This window comes from Caenorhabditis elegans, chromosome III, assembly GCF_000002985.6.
Source record: "Caenorhabditis elegans chromosome III".
Classification (NCBI taxonomy): Eukaryota; Metazoa; Nematoda; class Chromadorea; order Rhabditida; family Rhabditidae; genus Caenorhabditis; species Caenorhabditis elegans.
In genome coordinates, this window is record NC_003281.10 from 10,428,297 (window position 1) to 10,452,163 (window position 23,867).

The 23,867-nt window shown below is 34.8% G+C and overlaps 7 protein-coding genes and 1 non-coding gene across 10 annotated transcripts; 3 read left to right on the forward strand and 5 right to left on the reverse strand.

The window, feature by feature from the left end:
* Positions 1-30: 30 nt before the first annotated feature.
* Positions 31-7,692, reverse strand: smrd-1 (SWI/SNF-related matrix-associated actin-dependent regulator of chromatin subfamily A containing DEAD/H box 1 homolog). The gene is made up of 9 exons (NM_066900.7): positions 7,565-7,692; positions 7,460-7,520; positions 7,240-7,402; positions 7,119-7,184; positions 6,452-6,863; positions 4,846-5,499; positions 3,110-3,606; positions 1,532-2,286; positions 31-767 (listed from the first exon to the last, which is right to left on the reverse strand). The coding sequence occupies exons 1-9, from the start codon at positions 7,685-7,687 to the stop codon at positions 529-531; spliced, it is 2,970 nt and encodes a 989-aa protein (NP_499301.2). The 5' UTR covers positions 7,688-7,692; the 3' UTR covers positions 31-528.
* On the forward strand, positions 4,047-4,180 carry H04D03.5. Its single transcript, NR_023960.1, has one exon. It is a non-coding gene; the product is annotated as a small nucleolar RNA H04D03.5 (small nucleolar RNA).
* Positions 7,693-7,979: 287 nt separating the features above from the next.
* enu-3.1 (ENhancer of Uncoordination) lies at positions 7,980-9,846 on the forward strand. The gene is made up of 3 exons (NM_066901.6): positions 7,980-8,535; positions 8,594-8,935; positions 9,050-9,846. The coding sequence occupies exons 1-3, from the start codon at positions 8,476-8,478 to the stop codon at positions 9,260-9,262; spliced, it is 615 nt and encodes a 204-aa protein (NP_499302.1). The 5' UTR covers positions 7,980-8,475; the 3' UTR covers positions 9,263-9,846.
* Positions 9,847-9,894: 48 nt separating this feature from the next.
* H04D03.6 lies at positions 9,895-10,584 on the reverse strand (the record flags this gene model as incomplete). Of its 2 annotated transcripts, none has more annotated exons than NM_001268148.4 (2): positions 9,895-10,119; positions 10,531-10,584. In NM_001268148.4, the coding sequence occupies 2 exons, from the start codon at positions 10,582-10,584 to the stop codon at positions 9,895-9,897; spliced, it is 279 nt and encodes a 92-aa protein (NP_001255077.1). The 2 variants fall into 2 exon arrangements, with proteins under 2 accessions (NP_001255077.1, NP_001255078.1); NM_001268149.4 differs by having other exon boundaries at positions 9,895-10,125.
* Positions 10,585-11,038: 454 nt separating this feature from the next.
* On the reverse strand, positions 11,039-14,109 carry H04D03.2 (the record flags this gene model as incomplete). Of its 2 annotated transcripts, NM_066903.4 has the most annotated exons (8): positions 11,039-11,294; positions 11,349-11,681; positions 11,867-12,103; positions 12,429-13,107; positions 13,402-13,656; positions 13,707-13,820; positions 13,875-13,979; positions 14,033-14,109. In NM_066903.4, the coding sequence occupies 8 exons, from the start codon at positions 14,107-14,109 to the stop codon at positions 11,196-11,198; spliced, it is 1,899 nt and encodes a 632-aa protein (NP_499304.2). The 2 variants fall into 2 exon arrangements, with proteins under 2 accessions (NP_499304.2, NP_499303.2); NM_066902.3 differs by lacking the exons at positions 11,867-12,103; positions 12,429-13,107; positions 13,402-13,656; ... (1 more) ...; positions 13,875-13,979; positions 14,033-14,109 and having other exon boundaries at positions 11,196-11,294; positions 11,349-11,597.
* Positions 14,110-14,793: 684 nt separating this feature from the next.
* ecps-2 (ECm29 Proteasome adaptor and Scaffold) lies at positions 14,794-17,058 on the forward strand. The gene is made up of 4 exons (NM_066904.4): positions 14,794-14,937; positions 15,177-15,527; positions 15,659-15,959; positions 16,157-17,058. The coding sequence occupies exons 1-4, from the start codon at positions 14,853-14,855 to the stop codon at positions 16,647-16,649; spliced, it is 1,230 nt and encodes a 409-aa protein (NP_499305.1). The 5' UTR covers positions 14,794-14,852; the 3' UTR covers positions 16,650-17,058.
* A 226-nt stretch (positions 17,059-17,284) lies between these two features.
* On the reverse strand, positions 17,285-18,534 carry H04D03.7 (uncharacterized protein). The gene is made up of 2 exons (NM_001382979.2): positions 18,299-18,534; positions 17,285-17,860 (listed from the first exon to the last, which is right to left on the reverse strand). The coding sequence occupies exons 1-2, from the start codon at positions 18,394-18,396 to the stop codon at positions 17,509-17,511; spliced, it is 450 nt and encodes a 149-aa protein (NP_001369955.1). The 5' UTR covers positions 18,397-18,534; the 3' UTR covers positions 17,285-17,508.
* On the reverse strand, positions 18,525-22,816 carry H04D03.4 (Protein NLRC3; the record flags this gene model as incomplete). Its single annotated transcript, NM_001379895.3, has 6 exons — positions 18,525-18,921; positions 19,188-19,491; positions 19,727-19,890; positions 19,950-20,215; positions 20,588-20,727; positions 22,507-22,816. 6 exons carry the CDS (start codon positions 22,814-22,816, stop codon positions 18,525-18,527), a joined length of 1,581 nt encoding a protein of 526 aa, NP_001367066.1.
* Between the last annotated feature and the right edge of the window lie 1,051 nt (positions 22,817-23,867).

Consider the following 23,867-nt stretch of genomic DNA (forward strand, 5'->3'; position numbering starts at 1 on the left):
CATAAAATAAATAAAAATTGAAAAGTGCGAAAAAAATCACCATATTCATTGAATACACCAAAAAAGAAGCAATTTCCGTCTGAATAAGTTAAAAAATAAAATAAAAATTTTAAAATTAAGGTGCCAATAATTTTTCACAAAAAAAAACGGAATATGCAATACTGGACAGAAAACAATTGTTTTACAAAGAATATTTTGGGATAAAAATGATGAGATTTTTTTTGAAATGTAGGAATTACAGAAAAAAATATATATGGATGAAAATAAATATATAAAAATTGAAATTTTGAAAAAAGAAACAATTGAGAACCAACGTTTAAAGTGTTTTGCAGATGGGATGATGGATGGAGATCACTAGTAATTGAAATTTGGAAAAAAAAGTAAAATTAATGAAAATGGGGGTCAAAAACCTGGAAAAATTGGCTGAAAATCGATAAAATCTGACTAAATCCGATTTTGTCCCCGCTTTTCCGTGAATTTATGAGGATTTTGACCATTTTTGGGTGAAAATGAACGGGAAAAAAGTGATTAAGCAGATGTAGAAGGTTGAGATTCTTCCTCTTTTTGCTGCTCTTTTTCGACAGGCTCTTTCACAGCTTCATCTTCTTTTTTAGCTGCTTCTTCAGCATCAATTCCATTTTTCGAATCTCCAGAATCATCTTCCACGTCATCATATCGTCCACTGATCGCCGATGAAAGAAGTTTACTTAGATCACGGCCACCGCATTGTTCACCGCCTTCTTCTTCTTTCAGCTCACGGAGGGCGTCTGGAAAATTTTTATGTTATTTTTGATAAATTTTTGTTTAAAAAAATCGCATTTTTGACCGAAAAATCTCAAAATTTCAGCATTTTTTATGAATGGGAATTGAATTTTCTGGCAAAAAACGAAAATTTGCAATTATTTTAGTTTCAATAATTTAAAAAAAAAACGTAATTTTCAATGACAGAAATTTCAAAAATTTGAATTTAATCACATTTTTTTCCTGTAAAAAAATCAGAGTTCTTTGATTTTTTTTTTTGAATTTCTGGAATATTTGGACTTTTGAAAAGGTCGAATTTTCGAAATTTTCGGTAAATTTCGATTTCTTCTAACAAAAACTTAAAGTTTTCAATGAAATGTACTAAAATTTAAATTTTTTTGCTTTTTACGTAAAAATCGAGCATTTTTCGGGAAAAAATGTTGATTTTACCATTTTTGAAGAATTTTCTGACAGAAATTCAAAATTTTCACTGTAAAGTTTATCATAGATTATATAAACTTAAAAATTTGAACTTTCTACACGAAAAAAATGTTTGAAATTCTTAATTTTTAGGACAGTTTCTGAGAAATGGGGCATTTATCTGAAAAACGTTGCATTTTACAATATTTGAACAATTTTTTGACACAAATTTCGAATTTTCACTGAAAGCTTATAATAGTTTCGTTTAAAAATTTTGTAAAATTTCGAACTTTTTCGACCCAAAACATTGAAATTCTCAATCTCTAGGTCAAAACTGAGCGATTTCCAGCTTTTTCCACCAATTCTCTACCTTCATCCAACTGTCCCTTGACACCATCGGTAACCTGTTTCTCCAATTGCAACTTCTTCTTCGCCAACGCCAACATTCCAACTTCTACAGTACCCTTACTCACAAGCCGAGTGACATGCACAGGCTTTTCCTGTCCCATACGATGACATCTGTCCTCTGCCTGTTTATCGTTATACGGGTTGAAATCAATATCATGAATGATGATATGATTAGCCGATGTGAGATTAATTCCAAGTCCACCGGCTCTTGTGGAGAGTAGGAATACGAATAGATCCTTTGAAAGATTGAATTCATTAATCATTTCCTGACGATCAAGTACAGGAGTCTGTCCGTCGAGTCTTTTATATGAATATCCACGAATATTGAGATAAACCTCTAGAATATCCAACATTGATGTAAACTGTGAGAATATTAACACTTTATCTCCTTTTTTCTGAATCTCGGGGAGCATCACATCCAACTGCTCACATTTCCCACTTTTCAGTGCAAGTTGCTCATTGAGCAGGAATTTACTCGTACATCGGAATCGTTCACACAGTTGATGGATCTTAATATCGGATAACCAGGCGAGATCTTCTGACACGTGCTGCCACTTCTTGTCAGCGTAGGCTTTTTCTCTGAGGCACAGCATTTTGGCTATCTTATCGAGTTTTTGATCAGTGTATTCGGAACGTCGGAGTAATGGATGATTGGCTGCTTGACGGAGACGCATTAGGGATCCGTATGAGTCGCCAGACTCTTCAGATTGTTGGAGTCTGGAAATATGGATTTTTTTGTTTTTTGGCATTTTTAAAATACTTTTTTTTTAAAGTTTTTTAAAGGTTTTTTAGAACCGAAAAACCGAAAAAAAAATTGTATTTGAAGTATTTAGGGAGAAGAAAAGATAGTATTAAACAAATTTTTTCAAAGAGAAAAAAAAACGTCAAGCTAAAATTGTTACAAATAATTGAATTTTCAATGTTTTTTTTTTTCATAAAAAGCAATAATTCTGAAATATTCCAACATTTTGGAATTTAAGTCAGTTTTTGCAGCAAAAAATTCAATTTGTATAGTAATGTTTTTCTGTAACTTTAAACAGGGTGAAGCTATACATTTTGCAAACTCAGCAAACTGAGATTTTAAATTTTAGTCAAACATATTTCGCTTTTTCGGTGATTTTTTTTAGAAAAAAATCGCTCAAAAAACTTTGAATTTTTTCAAAAATTCATGATATATACTGTTTTTGATGAGAAATAACAGAAATAAATATTTTTTATTAGAGAAATGACTTATAGAATAAATTATAAAAATTGAACTGGTTCCCCGAAAAATTTGAAGTGAAAAAATCTATAAACTTTTCAAGAATCTCTCGAGAAACTATAGCTTTTCCCATTTTTCAGAGGAAAAATTAAATTTCACAACTTGTGAAAAACTTAAATTAAAGTCGATATATTCTCGATAATTCAAAAGTACAAACTTTAGAAAAAGCTTTTAGATTTTTCTGAAAAAACTGAAAAATCGATTTTTTTCGTTGAAAATTTCAATTTTTTTTTAAATTTGATTCGTGTTATAGCAATTTTTAAAAAATCAAAAACTCACGCTTCAACAATATTATCATAGAGTTGCTTCTGCGGTTTCTTCATCTCCACCTCAATAATCTGTTCAGATTTCGACGGCAAACTTCCGAGCACTTGATTCTTAAGTCTTCTGAGAATATACGGTTGTAGGATTGCCTTGGCCTCTTCAATTCTATCCTGTTGATACAATGCCTTATTTTTCGTGTCAAGTGCTGGGCCGAGTTGTTTGAAATGTTGAAGAAGATGAGTAATATCTTCACAATACTTATTGAATACTTTTGATAACACAAAATACATCAAAGAGATCAGCTCAATGAGATTATTTTGTAAAGGAGTTCCTGTTAATAGAATCTTCTTTTTTCCTTTAACTTTCATCAATCCTCTATAACGTTCGGAATCGCAATTCTTCAACATGTGACCTTCATCGTAGATCACATAGTTTAGAGAAAAGTTTTTGAAGAATTTTTTGTCGTCCGATTTTGAGGTTACCATGTTGTATGTGGTGAGGATTACGTCGATCTGAAAATTAAAAAAAAATTAAATTTTTTATTTTGGAAGCTAAAAAAATAAAATAGAAAACAACTAGTTTTCAATTTTACCAAAAATTGATTTCAATTAGAATTCTGTAACGCAAAAGCGGAAATTTTCGATGTCTGGCACGAAAATACGGTAATGGTCTCGTATCGATGAAATTTGCAATTAAAGGCGCACAGAATTTATAATTTAAATATATTCTGTCGTGTCGAGACCATGTACCGTATTTTCTTGATTAAAATCGTCCAATTTCGCCCTTTGCGCATATTCAAATCATGTCAACTCTGAGAGAGAGCAGCTGTCAAGTAACCTGAGCAATGCGGCGCATTTATGTGCAATCAGGTGGCTCAAGAGATTGCGCACAAGTGGCTCAATGGATGTGAGCTTGTTTTCCGAGTAAAATGTCGCTGGTTCAAACCTACGCGGCCCCCATTATCTTTCCATCAAATGATTTAGGACGTCATTGGTGGCTTAGAATGGGGAAAATTGAATCGGTAGAATGTGATTTGTGAGTTGTTCACTGACACGTGGCAACTCGTATTCGCTACTTCCTACATTTTCATAATTAGTCAGTTTTCATTGGATTTCTGTTATTTTTTGGTTAGATCTTCAAAAAGTTATCATTTTATTCTAAATATTAATTAGAATTTTTTCTTCATAAAAAGAATTCCTAAAAACAACGAAAAATTCTCAATTTTTCTGGAAAAATTTGATTTTTAAAATTCCTAAAAACACCCAGAAAATAGGAATTTAAATTTTAAACTCATAAAACACCGAAAAAACATTTTTAAAAAACCCTAAAACCGACAATAAAAGTTTTTTCAAAAGCCTCGAAAAGCACCGAAAAATATTCCAATTTTTTAAAATAAAAAAAACTTTCTACATTTTCATAATTGGCCAGTTTTCATTGAATTTCTCCTATTTTTTGATCAGAGCTTCAAAAATTTGGCTTTTTTTCAGAAGATTAATTTTAAAAAATTTCTTTCATTAAAAAATTCCTAAAAATCACGAAAAACGGGATTTCATGTTTAAAAAAAAACGAAAAATGCTCGATTTTTCTAGAAAAATTGGGTTCAAAAATTTCTATAAACAGCCACAAAAAATAGGAATTTAAAAAATCTAAAAACCTCTAAAACACCGAAAAATTGTTTTTTAAGCCTAAAAACCCCAAAAAAATATCCCATTTTTTCTGGAAAAAAAAGCTCAGATTTTTAAAAAACGCACATGATCCTTTTGTTTCTTAACCCGATGCCTCAAATGTTTTCTCTCATCCTGACTTCCATAATACGTGAGCAATTGGATACTCGGACACCATTTATGAAATTCTCCAATCCAATTCTCAATAGTCGATGATGGTACAACAATCAAATGAGGTCCAGTTTTTCCGATTTGTTTCAAATATGAAAGGAATGCAACAATTTGAATAGTCTTTCCAAGACCCATTTCGTCTCCGAGAATTGCATTTAAATCCTTATTATACATCATAATAAGCCATTTAACACCGATAAGTTGATAATCATGAAGTGTACATCCTTCTTTGAGTAGCGGAAGTTGTAGAGGTCCTTCTGTACATCTTTCAAAATCTTTGGTTACTGTATGTGCGTGATCTTTACAATCATCCAAAATTCTCGATAAAATTCCACGTTTTTCCAGAAATTCCATATAAGCTTCAATTGCATTTGTACCACGTGTAACTCCTTTCATCTTGGCAACCATAGCTCCGTAGATCTCGAATGGGCGATTTGCGAGAACGAAATCTGCGATTTTATCGTTGATTCGAGCCTGTTGAAGGAGATCCTCTTTTTTTGCTTTATTAAAGAATTCTCGACATTCTTTTTGGTTTTTTGTTTCACCACGTTTCGCGCGACGCTCCTCTATCTGGAAATATTCGAAAAATTGATCAATTTACGCAAGATATTCAAATTTGCGAATGAATATTTTAAATAACGAAATTTCTATTCAATTTTCTCTAAATTTTGAAGTTTTTTGTAAAATTGAATAGTGAGAAATCGATGTTTTCAAATTTTTCAACTCTCAACTTTTCTCGGAAAAAAAGTAAATTGTTCATAGTCTTGAAATTTTGGTGAATCAATTTTAGAACAAACTTTCAAAAATTCTTCGGAATTTCCAATTTTCTAGCTTTAAAAAAACTAATTTTCCAGAAATTTCCGCTAGTTTTGAGCTAAATTCTGCAAAAATTGGAGTTTTCTAATTTTTCTAAAAGTATTTTTGATTTAAAATAACATGAAAAATGGAACTTTTGACCAATTTCCAGCTACGTGCATAATTCTTCGGAATTTCCCATTTTCTAGCTCTTGGAAAATCAAATTTCTAGGAAATTTTTGTTAGTTTTGAACTAAATTCTTCAAAAAATGGAATTTCCTCTGATTTTTATGATTTTTTCTTGAAAAATGTAATTATTCTTCGAAATATATTTTTTGGCTCGAAAATAATTTGTTTTTTTTTTGAAAATTTCGTTAATTCCGAGCTAAATACTTCGAAAAAATGAAATTTTCTCTGATTTTCAAGTTTAAAAAACTCCTAGCTCGAGAAAAATCGAATTTTCCTGATTTTTTTTGCGTTTTTTCAATAAAAAACGAAAAAATTGAATTTTTGAGCAATTTCTGCTTAGATCGTTGTCATCATAAGGTTCTACAATTTTATTTCTATAGATCTCCGTTAATTTCAGTCTAAATAATTCAAAAATTGCTATTTTCATATTTTTTCTGGCAAAAAAATCGAATTTCTATGAAATTTTCGATAGTTTTTTTCGAGCAAAATCGTTCGAATATTGCCATTTTTCACGATATTTTTAGCGATTTCTACATACATCACTGTCATCAGAAGGTGTCTCATCACCATCTGCATTCATATCATCTTCATCTTCTTCCCAATCTTCATCAGATTCTGCTTTCTTTTTCTGTTCCTTTTGAGCCTTTGCCATTGCCGCTTTCAGACTTTGTCCCTGTTTCATTGTAACCTCTTCAGTCTCTGAATCCTTTCCAGATCCTTCTGATTCCTCTTTTTCTGATCCTTTTCCTGATCCTTTCTCTGATATTTCTTCATCATTGATAAAATCATCTTCACTTTCATCGTCAATTACAATTTTTCTCTTCGAGGCGGCCGATCTTTTTGCCATTTGAGTTCTCATTACATTTCCAATTGGAGATTCTGAACCATTTAGCCGTGGTTTTGTCATCCATTCATCGTCACTGGAATCCGATAGTGTTCGGATTCGTTTCCTGAAATAATTTTTGCATTTTTTTTCATTTTCAGCATAAAATTTAATCGAAAATTCGTTTTTGAGACATTTTTGAATTTCTGTAAAGTCAAAAGTTCAATTTTTCAGTGAAAATTCGGAGAGTTCTTATCAATTCAGTTTATTTTTTTCGTTAAAAAACCCTAAAATGTAAAAACCAGTTTTTTCCAAATTTTCAGCGGCTGGCTTGTTCTTTTGTTTATTTTAGGTGGAAAAATATCGCAAATTCCGCTCTTACATCTCTGGCTCGGGTGTCTCAGAATCCTCGCGTCGGTAGTTTTCTCGAGGATATACCAATTTCTTCCTGGAAAAAAATCAATTTTATCTCAATTTTCCCGCCAAAAATCGATCACGCCTACTTTGACGGAGCTTTACGCTTTCTTGGACCTTCTTCTTCATAATCATCATCATCCTCGTCTTCTTCATTATTATCGAAATCTTCTTCATCTTCACTAGGCATCGTCTCATCCACGTAATCCTCATCGTCATCGTCGCTGCCCTTCTGCTTTTTTGGTTTTTTCTCTGAAAAATAGGAAAATAACAATGAATTCCTCTTTAAAATCATGAAAATCCACGTACCACCGTATTTGATTCCGGGACCGGTTGTCCTTGGAGGCCTAGCTGTCAAGTGGCCGTTATTCTGCAAAAATATCGGTTTTTAGGCTATAAATTCGGAAAATTTACCAGATTTTGAGACAAAAGCGCCTTTTTGGCGTCCATATCGGCTTGTAAGCTAGAGGATTGTGGGTTGCCTTGATGTGCAACACGCACCCGTTCTCCGGTTTGAAAATCGCTCGTCGTTGACATTGATCCTAGAATTTGGGATTTTTAGGGGAAATTAATGGTGGATAAGAGGGAAATTATGATAAATAGCTGGGGAAATTGATAAATAAAAGGAAATTTCAAAGAAAACCCAAAAAAATCAATGAAAAATGAGGGAATTTCGAATAAATCCTATGCCGCCACAGTAGACGAAATTAAAATGCAGTGGTACGCAAACACCGAACCTTACGACAAATTCGGCGGTACGCAAACACCGCAAGCAGAATTTAAATTTAATTTAATATAAATTGCATTTTTTCCGAGGCCCCACGAAAAGGGGAGCAGAACGAAAAGGGGATCTGCAAAAAGGGGATCTGCGAAAAGGGGAGCAACGAAAAGGGGAAACGCACAAAACGCAATTTTTCTCACGCAGCGCACGTTGATTTTTGAAATTTTCTTCTAGAAGATACGCTTAACAACACGCGACGCGTAACATCGGAGCATCGTTGTATCGTTTTCTTCGAGAAAAATAGCGTTTGGCACAGTGCCAGATCCCCTTTTCGTTGCTCCCCTTTTCGTATCTCCCCTTTTCGTATCTCCCCTTTTCGCAGATCCCCTTTTTGCAGATCCCCTTTTCGTTCTGCTCCCCTTTTCGTGGAAATATCATGGAAAAAACGTGCGAGGCTTGCGAAAAAAGTGTGCGGTGGTTGCGAAATAGTCCCTGCCCCTACTCACGCGTGGCCACGTGGCACACGTAGCGATTGAAATAAACAAATTATAACTTAAATTAGTTTGTGAAATCGGTTTCTCTCCGACACACGCGTCACACAAAAATGCGTATTTTGCGTATTTTGTTTTCATTGGTAATCTTCGGATTAATAGTTCATGTATTAGTGAGTTTTTTAGACATCCTTCGATTTTTCTAGACCATAATGTTTCACCATTTTTCAGCCAACAACCACCACACCAAATGTGCCTGTTTCCGCCGCTACGAACACTTCAAACGTGACCGCTCCTGCCGGCAATTCGACAAAAAGTCCTAATGCGACCGCTCCTGCCGGTAATTCGACGAAAAATGTAAACGTGACCGCTCTTTCCGCCAATACGACGCAGCTTGCTCTTGTGAGCTCGGCGAGCCCTGAAACCTGCAAAAATGGAAACGGCACACACTGCCCGTCACGCACGATCAGTTTTCACAAGGACACGCCGAAGTACATCGGATGTGGCATCCTGATCGCCTTCGTCATTTTCCACATTTTTTTGTATTTCTACCTCGAGGATCAGAAGGCGAGGGTAAGTGAAATTTTGCCAGTGGCCTAGCTTTTTATTGATTTAAGTTATATTTAATGAAAAGCGAATTGCGTACTCCACGTGGACAACTTTCAACATACGAAACCTTCTTTTCAGGAGCAGAAGAAGTATTTTGAAGAGCTCATCGCTGAGCAGATGGCGGCTAGGAAGCGAGAAGAACAAGACGAAAAGCAGCACGAGGATGAGGAGATGCTGTGTCGTTTGCGAATTGGTGTCTCTAAGGACCGGAAGCGAGAAGAACAAGACGATCAGCAGCACGAGGATGAGGCGCCGGAAGCGGTCGTCACTGTGGACAAGCCACGCGATTGAAGTTCTTCTGAGCCCCCGACCGCCTCTCAACTTACTTTTGATTTTCCCCCGTTTTTAGGTCCTTTATTTTTCTATGGAGCCCCATTTCCCCTTTTCTATGCTCATCGTTCCCCACAATTGTATTATTTATGACCTCGTATAGTCCCATTCATTTTTCAAACTCCCCGTCCGTATTTATTTCCCCACACAATTTCACTTTTATTACTTTTCTCTGACAATAATTTTTTTTGTCAAATTTTGTTTCTCTTTCGACATCAAGGAACTTTCAGTTGAATGATTTAGTGGATTTAGTGATTTAGTGGGTTACTGTAGCTCTTAAAGGCGCACTCATTTTTTACTTCAGGTGTTATATTTTTTAATTCAGGTGTTTCTAGGAAGTCTGTTTGCCATCATATTTTATCAGATTTTTTTGGCCGAAAAATTTGTTAGTCGATGCACCATGAGTTATTCTCCTGAATTTTCGTCGTTTTGAAGGTTTTTTCGATGCACCATGAGCTTCTCAGTGTTTCTAACATATTTTTTATATATATTTCTAAAGAGATTTTTGTTGTACTATCCATTATATAAAGATAATGTTCAAACTATATAAATCGGATTTTCGAAAAAAAAAGAAACAGCGGAGATCAAATAATTTATGAGTTTCTTGGAAACAAGAGACTGTCATCATCGTCTGGTACAGTGTCGACAACGATCGGACACGGTGGCGGGCTAATCGAATTGTCATCGAAAACGGAGAGGATGGCCGCCTCGTGAACTTCTCCATCGCCAGAGTCTTCAAGGAAATCCTGTGGGAAGCTGGAAAGCAGATCTCCATTGGCCGCCATGTGCATATCATTGAGCATATCGGCCGCGGTTTGCTGAAACTGAAGAATGGTTTAAGGAAGCACGTGGAGTCATACAGTCCCTTTTCGCTTTGATCTACGAAAAATGCGGGAGAAGAGACGCAGACATCTTATCTGATTTTGCATGGTTAAGAGCGTTCTGACGTCACATTTTTTCTGGGAAACAATTCCCGCATTTTTTGTAGATCAAACTGCAATGAGACTTTCTGACACCACATGAGGAAGGCTATTTTTTTGGCGAAAAAATCCCGAAATTTACAATTTCTGACATTTTTTTATTTACTAGAAATCGATTTTTAAACGAATTTCAGGAATCTCTTTTACAAATCTATGTTTTCATTTTTCTTTGAAAATTCGATACATAGTGTTCTGTAGTTCTTAAAGGCGCGGCCTCAAAAAATATTTCGTTCGTGGTAAGACCCCTACCGCTTCAGTCATCTCAACGTCCTGCGATATTTTCGATTCCTTCCTACGTTGCATCTCGTGTTCTTCGGTTGTCTGGAATTAAAATAAAAATTTTGAAAAAAATTTCAAAAATTGTTTTTTATTCTAAAATTAAAAATACATAATTTTGTTCCAAAAAAAGTTTTTAAACTATTTTTTTTTATTAAGAAGAATACTTTAAAAAATTCAAAATTCGCAAAAAATTAGTTTTTTCTCAAAGATTTAAAAACAGTATAGTTCTAAAAAAATTTCTCAAAAAAAATGTTTTCCCAAAAAACAGTTTTTTTTAAATTAAAAAAAAAACATTTTTCGAGAGGTGTTCAAATTTTGGACCTTGTGTAGAGACTGTTTTTTGAAAAATTTCAGAGAAAAACTTTTTTTTTTCATTTTTCTCAAAATTTTCTCGGGGTTTTCTGTAAATATTTAACAAACCATGTCGATGTGCAGAAAACTGAAAAAAAAACAGTATAAGAACAATTCAACCGAAAGTTTTTAAAATAACAAAATTTATTGAGCATAGGAAACAAAAGGAAACAAAGAGAAAAAATTATCGAATGATAATAATGGGGGAAAATGCAGAATAAACAGAAAAACAAGGGAACAAATTTTGAAACAAAATATAACAGTAATTCAAGCGAATTGATTAATTAAAACGTGCGAACTGATGCGAAACGAGTTCTTCTGGCGTTTCCGTTGCAAATTGGTGGTGGAGTTGATCCGCGGTGTGGGATTTCTGGTGGACCAGTCTGGAAATTTAAAGGATTTTTGAAGAATAACTTATCTTTAAAACTCAATCTGACCTCTTCCCGAATCATTTCACGTGGCTTATTCACTAGTTTCAGTTCCATTTTATCGCCCTCTCTGACGAATGAAAGACCATTTTCGTGGAACGAGATCGGCGGTTTCTCCAATTCTCTGTAGTATTTCACTATGTCCCCGGTGTCGTCAATCGTCTTTTGGTAGATCAGAAATTCTGCGGCAGGCTCTGGAGCTATCGGCGATGGAGTCTCAATGCTCTGCGGAGCCGGTGACATCGATTTTTGAGCCATTTTTGGCTTCTTCGGTGCGACTGGTTTGGTGGGATCTCTTGATGGCTTGCCACGTTTGCGAGCAGGAGCCGAAGATGCAGGATTCTGAAAATTCAAATTTTTTAAAAAGCTTTTTAGGAAACGACTAGGACGATCCGAGAGACACCACTGAATTAATAATCCGGGAGATTTAGATTAACGGTCCCACACCGCAAATCGTGGCGAGACCCATCGGGAACACAGCATGTGCCTTTAAACGAGTCTCCGATTGAATAATATGCGGATTTTACCATATTCTCCGTCTCCAAACTGCCGGTATTTTGTCCCTCTGTCTCCTGAACCGGATACTCGCCCCATTGAGCCATTCGGAGCATTTTCTCGTATTCATTCAATTGTGCCACGTCATCATGATTTCCGCCGAATTCTGTGAAATCCATTGGCTCAGCGAGCAAATTCGGAGCCGGCTCTTCATCAAGAAAATCGAGTACTCCGGATAAATCCGTTGGCTTTTCTATCACTGGCGGATCCTGGAAATTCGAAAAATTGAACTTTTTTTGGTTCCGGAAGCAGATTTTTGAATTAAATTAGTTTTTTCTCAGATTTCAGTTTCCTTTTTTGCTCTGAAAACTTGAAAATAATGTTATGGAAGTCAAACTTTTTTTAAAATTTTCTGCATATTTTTCTTTAAAAAATGGCAAATTACAGCTGTTTTTATTTAACTAAACCGAAAACTGAATCAGAAATATTAATTTTTTACATATAAAAAATGGAAATCTCTAAATTTGAAGGTTTTTAAATGGATTTTTCCACTTTTTTTCCAGAATAGATTATAGTTTTTCATCAGTTCTGCACCTCTTCAATGTCGCATCCAGCCGCAGCTCGATTTTCATCGTTCGAAAACGATGTATCAAGCTTTCCCGCGTGTTTCAACTTCTGCATCGGCTCGAATTTTTTGCGAATTTCCGGCTTAGGCAGTGGCCGATAGAATGATGGCTCCTCGAGCAATATCTTGTGGAAATTTCTGTATTCTCCGATCAAATGCGCTGGACAACCATCATCTTCAGATTCAGAGCAACTGGAGAGCACGACATATGGCTCCGTGTAGAATTCCGGTGGATAATCACGATCTCTGGGGAAAAAGATGGACTTTTGCGTTGTCGTTTTAGGTTTTTTGACAGGTTTCAGTGATTTTCGATCTTTTCTGCTGGCTTTCGTCGTAGATTCCTCGGATTTCTTGGAGTTTTTGTGTTTTTTCGGTGCTCCAGTGGCTCCATAAAGTGGCAATGGCTTAAAATCCTTGTAGAACGCCGGTTCCCGTTTATAATATTTATCATCTTTTTCCTCTTTCCATAAACGATACCAGACGACTTCTTTCTTCTGATTCAGCTTCACCATCGCACCGTCGGATCTCATAAGCCAGAGAAGCTGAGCAGCGGGAATTTTCAGCTTGTTGGTAAGAAAGAGCTGGATTTTCGTGGAAATTGGAAGGTTGAGGGCGAAGAGCTGGTTTGGCAGGATATTTGAGACGAATCTGGAAATTTTTGGAATGAAACTGGAAGAAAAACTAGGCATTTCGTAGAATCTTTAAAAATTCGAGCTTATTTGGATATTGATTGAAAAAAAAAATATTATGCGATTTTTAGAAGGGTTTTGGAATAAAAATTGCAGAAAAATGCACTTTTACGAGTTTTTAAATAGAAATTTTAAAATTTCAGGGCAAAATTACGATGATTATGAATTTTTGATTCTCTGAAATGCGATTTTTCTGGAAAAAAAGGTTGAAAATCTTTTTGAAATATGGAAATGGAGCTAGTGAATTACTAACACATTGAGAAGCTTTTCCCTATATTGCTCGTCAATTCCAGCGAGCTTCATCGTATTCCAGAACTCTTGGGTCCCAAATTTCTCCTCCAGTTGCACATTTTCACGGAGATGCTTCCACATGAGCACTTCCACGTGGCCTGGCACTTGCTCCGATGACGTGGCAGGTGCCTGTAACAATTTTGGCTCTCTGGGAGCCCATTTGACAAGCTGACGGGTGAGAGTGAGCTTCAGATTCGAGTTGGAGAGGCTGGTGAGGCTGAAAATTTTAGTTTTATTTTTCAAAGTTTTTTTCGCTATAAGTCATACATATCCCTGACATCAACCGGAATAACAATCTTCAAAAATCTATACATCTCGAGAATCTCTGTCGGAGCCAGCGCGTCGGTTTTGAACAGATTCTGGACCATTTCTACGTGGAAACTGCAAATATTTCAAGGTTTTCAGTCAAAATTTCGATTTTTTAAATGCACCAACTGATTTTCAATCTCGGTTAATCCGTAATTTCGAAGATTTCCCAGCTTTTTGAACTCTCTGAACAGCTCCAACATGTTCGGGAAGTTGTTCGAGGTTACAGTGTTTCTGGAAATTTTTAATTAATTTTTTTTTCAATAAATGGTTTAATTTTAGCTCACTTGTAAATATATTTCCATAAACTATGTTCATCTTTTGGCTCGAGCGCTTTTCTTGTGGATGGGAATTTGGGGGTCATCTGAACAAAATCAGAACTTTTGAAAATTTCTGACGGAATTTTGTATTATTCCGAATTTAAAGAACGCTAGAAACAACATTAGGCTCTTGGAATCAAAAAAAAATTGAGTTAAAAACATTTTCAGGTGTAAATGATGCAAAACCTGGAAAAAGTTCATTTTTACCTAAATTTTGAAACGGTTACGGTGAAATATTAAAATTTCGATATAAATTCTTTAATTTTTGAGACTAAAACATAAAAAACTTTTTAAAAATCTAGAATATCTGAAAGAAAACAAAAGAAACAATTTCAAAAATTCGAAAATGTTTTAAAAATTAACAACTTCCGTGCTGAGACCCGATGTGAAAATTTAATGTCTGCGCCTTTAAAGAATACCTTTCAAAGAGGGTTACGGTCAAATTCGAATTTTCTCTCGTTTTTCCACCTATTTTTCAAGCTTTTTTGCTTTCTTTTTGACAAAATGGAATATTTTTTCCGATTTAAAACTGTCTCTTCCTCTATGAATTCAAAGGGAGTCATTTATACTTAGATGGTCATGTCTCGCAACCAGAATTCATCTCAAATAGTTTTTGTGAGAAATTTACGTAAATCACGCCTAAATTACACGAAATAAAGTATGAAAACTGGCGGAAAATTGCGTCGAGCGATCAGTGTTTTGTCCACAATGTGATAAGCTGTTCTCAGCGTTGATTCCTGGAGTTCGTGATCGAAATCCGTCGATTCGGAAGCAGTTCGCCAATGCGATGTCGTACTTGGCGAAGTTCACATCGCCGAATCAGATGAAGAAGTTGATTAAGACGGTAGTGGCCGATTTGCTCGGCAGTGATGGTGAATTTTTGATTTGTTTGCGAAAATTTTTGAAAATATGAGATTTTCACGATTTTAAAATCGAAAATCAAATTTTGGTTTTAAAAATCCAATTTTTTTTGTAAATTTTAAAATTTTGGACTTCTTTTCTGAATTTTTGGCAGAACATCGCGAAAGTTTTAATTTTTTTTTCCTCGTAAATATGATGCTGGATTTTTCAAGCATTTCCCCAGATTTTTTCAATAATTTCTATTTTTCAGAGGATCTCAAGACATCCAGTTGCCACGTCATCAGTAATCTCGCTGCAAATTCTCAGGAAATGCTTAAAGGATACACATCACAAATCGTGCCATACGTTCTCCTGGAAAAGTGTCGAGAAGTGCCGAAAGAAGATGAAATCGCTCGAGAAAAGCAAGAAAAGTGGAATGATGTGTGGGCGGAGCTTGTGCCAACTACCAGCTCTGCTGTGCGGCTTTACAAGGAGGAAATTCTGAATTTGGCGATCGATTTGGTGACGAATAATGAAGTTTGGGCGGTACGGAAGCAGGCTGCCGTCATGATTCGTGTCACTTTCGAGAATTTGAAGAAAGATGCTGGAATTGATGTTGCCAGTGAGTGCAAACAAAAATTTTTTCGAAAAATCAGATTTTTACGCTGAAAAACTTATACTCTTTCCGCGAGAGTTAGAAAATTTAGAGAATTTTGTTTTTCATTTTAAGAACAACACTAATAATTTTTTCAGAAAAATCAGCTCTCTCCCTTCGCGATACGCTCAACGGACGAATTTGGGATGGAAAAATCGAGATCCTGAGAGCTCTGACAAGTGCATTCGAGGCTGGAGGCGCAGATTTCAAGAGAAATATGTCCGCCACGGAGATTGAGGACATGGAAACAGTGCTGAGAAGAGAGGCGAGCAAAAAGAATATGGAATACGCCGGAGCAGGTCTCGCAACGATTGCCACGTGGGCAGTGATCTCGGAAAGCGTCGAATCGGCCACATGGTTGGCGAAGAAAATCGACGAGAATGTGACGAAGCTGATCGGGTAGGAATTTTGAAGGAAAACTTGGAAAATTGGGATGAACTGCCTGAAAAATCGGAAGAAATCCTTGAAAAAGCAATAAATTTTCTTCAAAACATTTGAAAAATTAAAGAAAACTCTAAAAAGTTTTAGTAAAAATACCTAAGTTTTAGGAAAAAATAAAAATCCAAAAACAAAAAGTTTAAATAAATATTTTGTAGAGCCCGAAACGACGCAGATTCCGACGATAACATGGACGGTCTCTCAAATCTGGAAAAAGAGATTCGCGCGTCGAAGCTCGTCACCCTCAATCTGACAGCTCTCGCGATATCACTGCCAGCATTCAACAACGCAGAGGAGGCCGAGAGCACGCTGAGCCAAATTGCCGGATATGTAAAGAGTACTGTAATCGCGTGGAAATCGAAGCAATTCTTTTTCAATGAACTCGCGAAATCTCTTGAAAAATGGACGCCACGGGAGCCAGTGGCCGCTGGGAAGCTGATTGACAACATTTTGGAGCAGGCCGACGAGCTGTGTGCTCAACAGAAGAAGACTGTCGCCACTGATGCTCTCCAAGTTGTGCTTCGAATCCAAGAAAGATCCGATCGATTCGGCGTCGACAGGAACTCTGTTCTGGATAGTGTGAATAGAGGAGTCGCTGGAAGTGAAACCGGGTTGGGAAGCCGTTTCGAGGCGAAGATGGACACTGATTAATTTAATTGTACTGGATAAATAACACCAAATCTGGTCATGTTTTTCGAATATTCCACAATTTTGTTAATTCCGAAACTATCAAAAGAAAATGTTTAGTTTTTTTCAAGTTTTGTATAGATAATTTCGAATTTTCGAAATCTTGGAAAACTTGGGAATTTTTAACTATTAGGATATTTAAATTTTAGACATTTTCAGAACTTTGACTTTTTTCCGATATTTGTGAAGGTTGAAAGTTTTGGAATTTTCCAAAATTCTGGATTTTTGAAAAACAAGTTTAATGCTCGGTTTTTTTCGGAATTTGTAAAAATGTTGGACTGTTTAACTTTAAAATTGCTTAACAATTTGAAATGACGATATTCTATGAAAATTATTATTATTCTCCTCTTCCTCAATAAACGTTTTGATACAATTCAAATCTTTTTTTCTATTTCACCTACGAGATCTGAAATGACCACGTTTGTTATTATAGTGAAAATACAATCACACAAAAATAATCATCGACCGCAACGACACAACTATTTGAAATAAGGTTGTTTTTACGAGAACACTAAATTCTGAGAATGCGTATTGTGCAACATACTTGACGCGCAAAATATCTCGTAGCGAAAACTACAGCAAAAAAAATACAAATTGTGGTTCACGTTTTTATTTTTCATGGCTTAAAAAATTACTATTAAAATGAGGGCATGTAATACACAACTACCTATTTCCTTTTTTTTGCAAAATTTAACATTCGATCGATAAATAAATGATGTTAATTCGTTTCGAAATTCGAGTCGGTAAATCGACACAAGCGCTACGTAGCTACGTACGTAGTCAAATAGAAACAGATAGAAACTAGTACAGTGTTTGGAACAAATTAATTGAGTATTAGATTGTGTGAATTAGAAAGAAGATTTAAATCTTCAATGCTGCGCCCTTCCCGCTTGTGATGTTGTAAAATTATCTTAACAGTCTTTAAAGCCCATTGACGAGATTTATCGCTTGTCGATGTCTTCATAACTTGTTCAAGTACACCATTCTTGAGAAAGCCGGCAAGCTCTGTAGTGATGTGGTCTATGCACAGGCCGTCAAAATATTCAACCGAAGTTTTGATAGCATGATTGAGAAATTCGTCGTAGTATCCAAACTTTTCTGTCATGGAGAGAACTATTGCCAGGAGTAAGTTTACAAGGTAGGTATTATTGGGATTCCGTCGCTTGGAAACATATCTGGAAAATTATAAATTATAAAACTATAAATTATTTTCTGTAACAATATTTCACAATTATCATGAGTTTCTACTTAAACTATAAGCTCTTGCAATGGAATAATAATTTCAAAATAAATGCTCGAAAATTTGTGCATGTCGCACGAATAGAGAATATACGGCATTTAATTGACACTAGACAAGGGAGTCATCGAAAAATTGAAAATCGAAAAACGAAAATGTTCATTGTTTCGATAAGAAACCATTTTAATTTCTGGTGAACAAAAAAAATGACCAAAACTTGAAGCTTTTTTTTAAAAGAAAAAACGAACAACGAAAAACCAAAAAAAAAAACGAAAATCAACACCATTGGTACTAATGTTTCAGAACCACTTGTTAGCAATTTCAACAACTATTAGCTTTTTTTAAATTTTCAATAAAAACGATTTTAAGAACTTACCCTGTCGCTCTGAGCAGAGAATCTATTTTGAAAAACTTCAATTTAATGTAACGCTTCGAAAAATCGTCGGAAATTGGGGTAAGTAGAAAATGTGCCATTACACTCAAAATATCATATTCAAGTTCTTCGAATTCCTCCAGCTTACAAATGAACCAGTCTATGTCCCAAAATTTGAGACATTCCAGAATAGTTCTTCGTCAACTGAAGTCAGAACGTGTAATAATTTTCAAACCGGAACAAAAGTGTTTCGTTGGTTTTCCATTCCTTGTCTCACTACCTCGCAAAATAGATATTGGTGTCTTTTAATCAAGTCTATGATGTCATTAGAATCGATGAACCCTTGGTTTAGGCATTTTTCTACCACACTGAAAGCATGGAACAAGGTCCATTTTTCGTGTTTATGTCGAATCAAAAGCCGTACAGCTTTTCTGACAATCTTCTCATAGTTTAATTTACAAAACTTCGAATCAATGAGTCTTTCAATCAATTGCCACATTTCTTCACTGTGTCTTTTCATTAATCCCGGCCAGTTGTCTACGTTATGCGGAAATCGTTCAACGTGATCAAAAAAGATTTCTGCTAGCATGGACTGGTCGACGGGGTGGATTTCATCCATTCTATTCCTGAAATTTAAAAGTACAGTACTATTTGTAGGCACACACTAAGGGTGTAAGTTTTTCGATTTTACACAAAAATATAAGAATCGAAAAACTTGGTTTTTCCTTTCCGATATTTCGAAGAAAAATACGATTTTTCGAAAAATAGCTAAAATTTTAGTAATTTTTATTTCTTTAGAAGACTATTTTCTTATGTTTTTCATCAACATTAACATAATTTCAAAAAAAAACATTCTTGCTGAAATTTTTGTACATTATTTTTAGAAACTCACAATACAATACTCCGCAAACATTTGACTGCACGGAAGTACACCGATGAATACCAGGCATCTTCGAATTTCTGTACATTATTCACTTTTGAAATCATTGTAACTTGTGAAACAAGTTTCAAGCACTTTATCAAATCGTAAGATCTGTTGCTCACACTTAAAAAGGTTTCTATACGTTTCAGACTTTTTTTCATGTGATATCCTCTATGCAAATCTAAATAATATGAGAGGCAATCTAGAGCAGAATCAAGAGATGTACAACTAAGACATCGTGCATCGTTTTGCTTAGAAACTGGAAGAGGACAGTCTGAAAAATGCATAAATTTGTTTCTTTCTCAGAATATTACAAGTATTCACGTGGTGTCAGGCTGTCTCATTGCGGTTTGTTTTCCGAAAAATGCGGGAATATTTTTCAAGAAAAATTGTTATGTCAGCACGCTCTTAACCATGCGAAATCAGATGAGATGTCTGCGTCTCTTCTCCCGCGTTTTTCGAATATCAAAGCGAAATGGGACTTTCTGACTCCACGTGAGTATTCTTACCTAGTACAACGACGCGTTGGAGGTTTTCATGAGTTTGCAGCAAATAGTCTAGAGACTTTTCATTTAAATCTGTTTCAGTGCAATCCAAAAATGTCAATTCTGGTAAAACCTTGGAGCAATATTTGGAATGCAAAATTATTTTGGTCGGTGTGGCGATACTGATTCTGAAATAAGACAATATTGAAAACAATGTATCAGGGACATTTCAGTCGTTTGACAGTACTGTCTTGATGAGACGTCCAAAATCTGCAATTTCTTGAGTTCAAACAATTCAATAATATCTGTGTGAGCACTAAATTTCAAGTATCTCAAGTTGAGAATATATAGTTTTTGTAGTTTTGAAATGCCATCGAGACTTTTGATATTGGTTTCACTGATGTCCAAGTAGGTAAGATTTGGAAAATTGTTGCAGAGCTGAGAAAAATCGTCATCATGAAATTCAATATTACTGACACCAAGACTTTGAAGCGATGGAAGCATTTGGCTAATCTGAAAATTAGAATATCTTTTGAGAGCATTGAATACAAATGATGAAGATATACATTTGCTGAACTTATTGAAAAGTTGTAGTACGTTATTACTTTCCCGAAAGCTAATAAACTTTGTTGTCGAGTGATTGCCTATGGTATTCTCCCTATTAATCTTGCTCCTCTTTGCTCCACTTCGACCTCGCTTATCTCGATTGTTTTTGTTTTTATCAAATCATTTTCTTTTGTTTGTCTATTGTCTATGTTTTTATAGTTGAACAATTATTGATATATCCAAAGAAAACCGAGCTATAAGATGGCAGAGTAGAAAGTGCAAGACTAATAAGATACAGTTGATAACACAATCTGATTGATAGTTCAGTTAATTTCTCACCCTTGTTAAGTTGTCGGATAAAAAAATCCTGTTGTCGAAAAAATATCTTTTGTTACCAATATCCAGATGTCGAAGTATTTTTTTTGTAGTTTTATTAAATAATTTCTTCAATAGAAAAAGTATGTCGATTTTTCCGTTTCCTGTAATAGATTCAAATTAAATGTTATAACATTGTTCATCTAATGGTCTCGAACTTCTGTGAGAACTTGTATTTCAACCTCAAAGTATTAAATATGTAATTCCGTTTTAAAATAATCTGTGGTACGTTTCCAACATTTTCAGCAAGCGGTAATTTCAGGAATTAACAATCGCCAAGATTTTTAACCAATTTAAATTAAAAAAAAATTATAACTAATAAAACCAGCGCTAAAACCAAATAAAACATATATTTTTAGTAAATATAGTTTTTGCATCAGGTTTCGCGAGAGGAATTCGCAAAACAAGTGGAGAATGAGTGAGCATTTTTAATTTTGCAAGCTAAGAACATTCCTTCCTTTTTTCTTTTTAAGATTTATGCATACGTTTCAGAAAATTCACAAACAATTCTAGATTTTTTTTCCGACATTTCATAACAATTTCAAAGACGTTCTTGATTATTTTTGGAACAATTTGAACATTTACTTATTAAATGTTTGTAGGTCTTAAGAATATTCCCCGAGAAAAAAGAAAAAGAAACAAACTCTAACAGTGCCGGGACATTACTCCCATCCCAATACATCTTCAAAATCTAAAAATTCACATTTTCCAAAACAACAATGACCCTACAGTAATCCTACTTCTTTAACTACTGAATGCAGGGCTCAAAGATCAGAGATCATAGTTCAAACCACGTAGGGGTGAAACTGGGATACTGTTAGATATTTTCAATAATGTTCGTCAGTAATAGTGAAGGCTCATAGTTCTCTTAAAAGTGTCAATCCAATTAAATCCCGCCCTTATTTTGTTGCTGGAGTCCAACATATTTTTTAAAATGATATTCTTGATATTGATCCTTGAGCCTATATTAACTGTGGAGTTCGGAAAAGGGGGGCTTAGTTTTGAAATACTCGGAATGTTCCAATATGCTGAGACACCACAAAAGAAAAATGAAAAAAAATCGCGAAAGTTCGAAAATTCCAACTAAAAAAAAGCGAATTTTAAACTCTCGCTGATTTCCCTGTTTGAATTTCCTTCAAAATTAGAAGCCACGCCCAATTTCGCACCAATCAGCGACTTCGAACTCCACACACGCCGCGTAATCGGTTGAAAAGTGGGCGGACCGAATAGCTGATTGGTCGAAATTCTCATTTTGGAGGAAATTCAAAAGGAGGAATTAGCGAGAGTTAAAAAATTAAGTTCATTTAGAATTCTCGAACTTTCGCGATTTTTTTCATTTTTCTTTTGTGGTATCTCAGCATATTGGAATACCGTATTTCTTCTATTAATATGGCTGCAATACTATTTTTCGATGGTCTTCCCGCTGGCAATACTATTAGGGAGTGCAAGACTAATAGGGAGTGCCATACTATTTTCAGAACATTTTTCTGTGTTGGGGCTTACTAGTATTTATTTGAAAAAACTCCAACTTTAATTTGGAAATGTAGAAAATTTGATTGAAATTGCAACAAAAAGGTACAATAATTTCAATCTCATAAAAAATTTTCTCATAAATTGTTGCAAAATAGGCAAAAAATGTTATTTAAATCTTAAAATTAGTAAGGAGGGTTTGCACCAAAAAAAGTAGGTGCAAGACTATTAGGGAGTGCAACACTAATAGGGAGTGAAATACTAATTTTCGGAAGGTCTTCGAAGGGCAATACTAATAGAGAGTGCCAGTCTAATAGGCCATTTTAATAGAAGATATACGGTATTCCGAGTATTTTATAACTAAATCCCCATTTTTGGAACTCCACCTTTAAGGGTAATTTTGTGAAACTAACCGCTTTCTTTTTCAATTTCGTCTCGAAGTCTATGTTGTATACTTCCAATAACGAAAGACTCTAAGAACTGTTTTTGTAGTTCATTGACAGTTTCCACACACACCCATGAACCCTCCAGGTTCACATGTTTCAAATGAAACTTGATCGTTGTTTCAGTCAAAATCCGTGTAGACCATTGATCGTCAGGAGTCTTGAGAAGTTGAGAAAATATTTGATCACTACTTCTTGAATCCAACAAAATATTTCCTTTGTATTCTTGAATGTTTTCAGCAATCTCTTTTATAACCAATTCTTTTAATGAGTTCACCATTGCTTAGAGACCTATCTGAAAAGTTACGTGTCAATGGAAAACATATAAATTTATGTGCAATGTTCCATTACCAATTACTGAATTTGGAATCGAATAAGAGAGGAAAAAGAATATAATGAGGAATTGTCAAAGATAAATTCAAGTATGAAATGAAAGAGGAATAAGTTTTCAAACTATGGGAATATATACTATCGTTATAACGAATGAAGATGTTAATCAGTGCTGGGACAAAAAACATTGAAATCGATGAAAAAACAAAGGAAGATCTCATATCAGTCTGTTATAATATTTCCGTATTCCCTCTATTAGTCTTGCATGCAAGACTAATTTTCAATTGGTCCGTAACAGTGCAAGACTAATAGAGACTGTAAGACTATTTTTCGAATGCCACATACCTTTGGATGCTAATAAAGAAAATACGGTAGATCTTTTGGAAAACACCATATTTTGTTGGAGAACAATTGAAAAAAATGAAAATTTTCAAATTACAAAAAGTGAGGTGTTTTGGTGCGATAAAACTTATTTTTCGCCAAAATATCGAAAGGCCCAAAAAACAAAAACAACCAATTTAGCAACTAAAAAAGAGAAGCAAAACTAAAATCAGAGCAGGCAAAAACAAAAATAATAATGAGGAATTCCATTATGGTCGAAAAAGAACGCTGTATTGATTCAATAAATGGATGCTCGCGTTTAGAAAATATTTATCGATCGTCACAGTGCAATGTTTTCAGGCGCGTTTACAATAGGCAGACATCTATGTAGCCATCTCAGCTGTGCTGCATCGTCGAGTCGACACTTTTTAAAGGAAGAGTATTGCCTGCGCGGAAATGATTGACGGCTTACTATTAATGTATAATAGTAGGTTGTTTTCTAACTAATTGTAAGTCTACAAAAATACAAATAGTATTTATGAACATTCACATGTGAATTAAATTTGGAACGTTCTTTTTTTGAATATTGTAAAACAGTGGCGGGGTAGAAAAGGAATAGTACCAAAACCATTCCCATGATGGAATCAATCAAAAATATTATACATAAAATATTTTCAAAT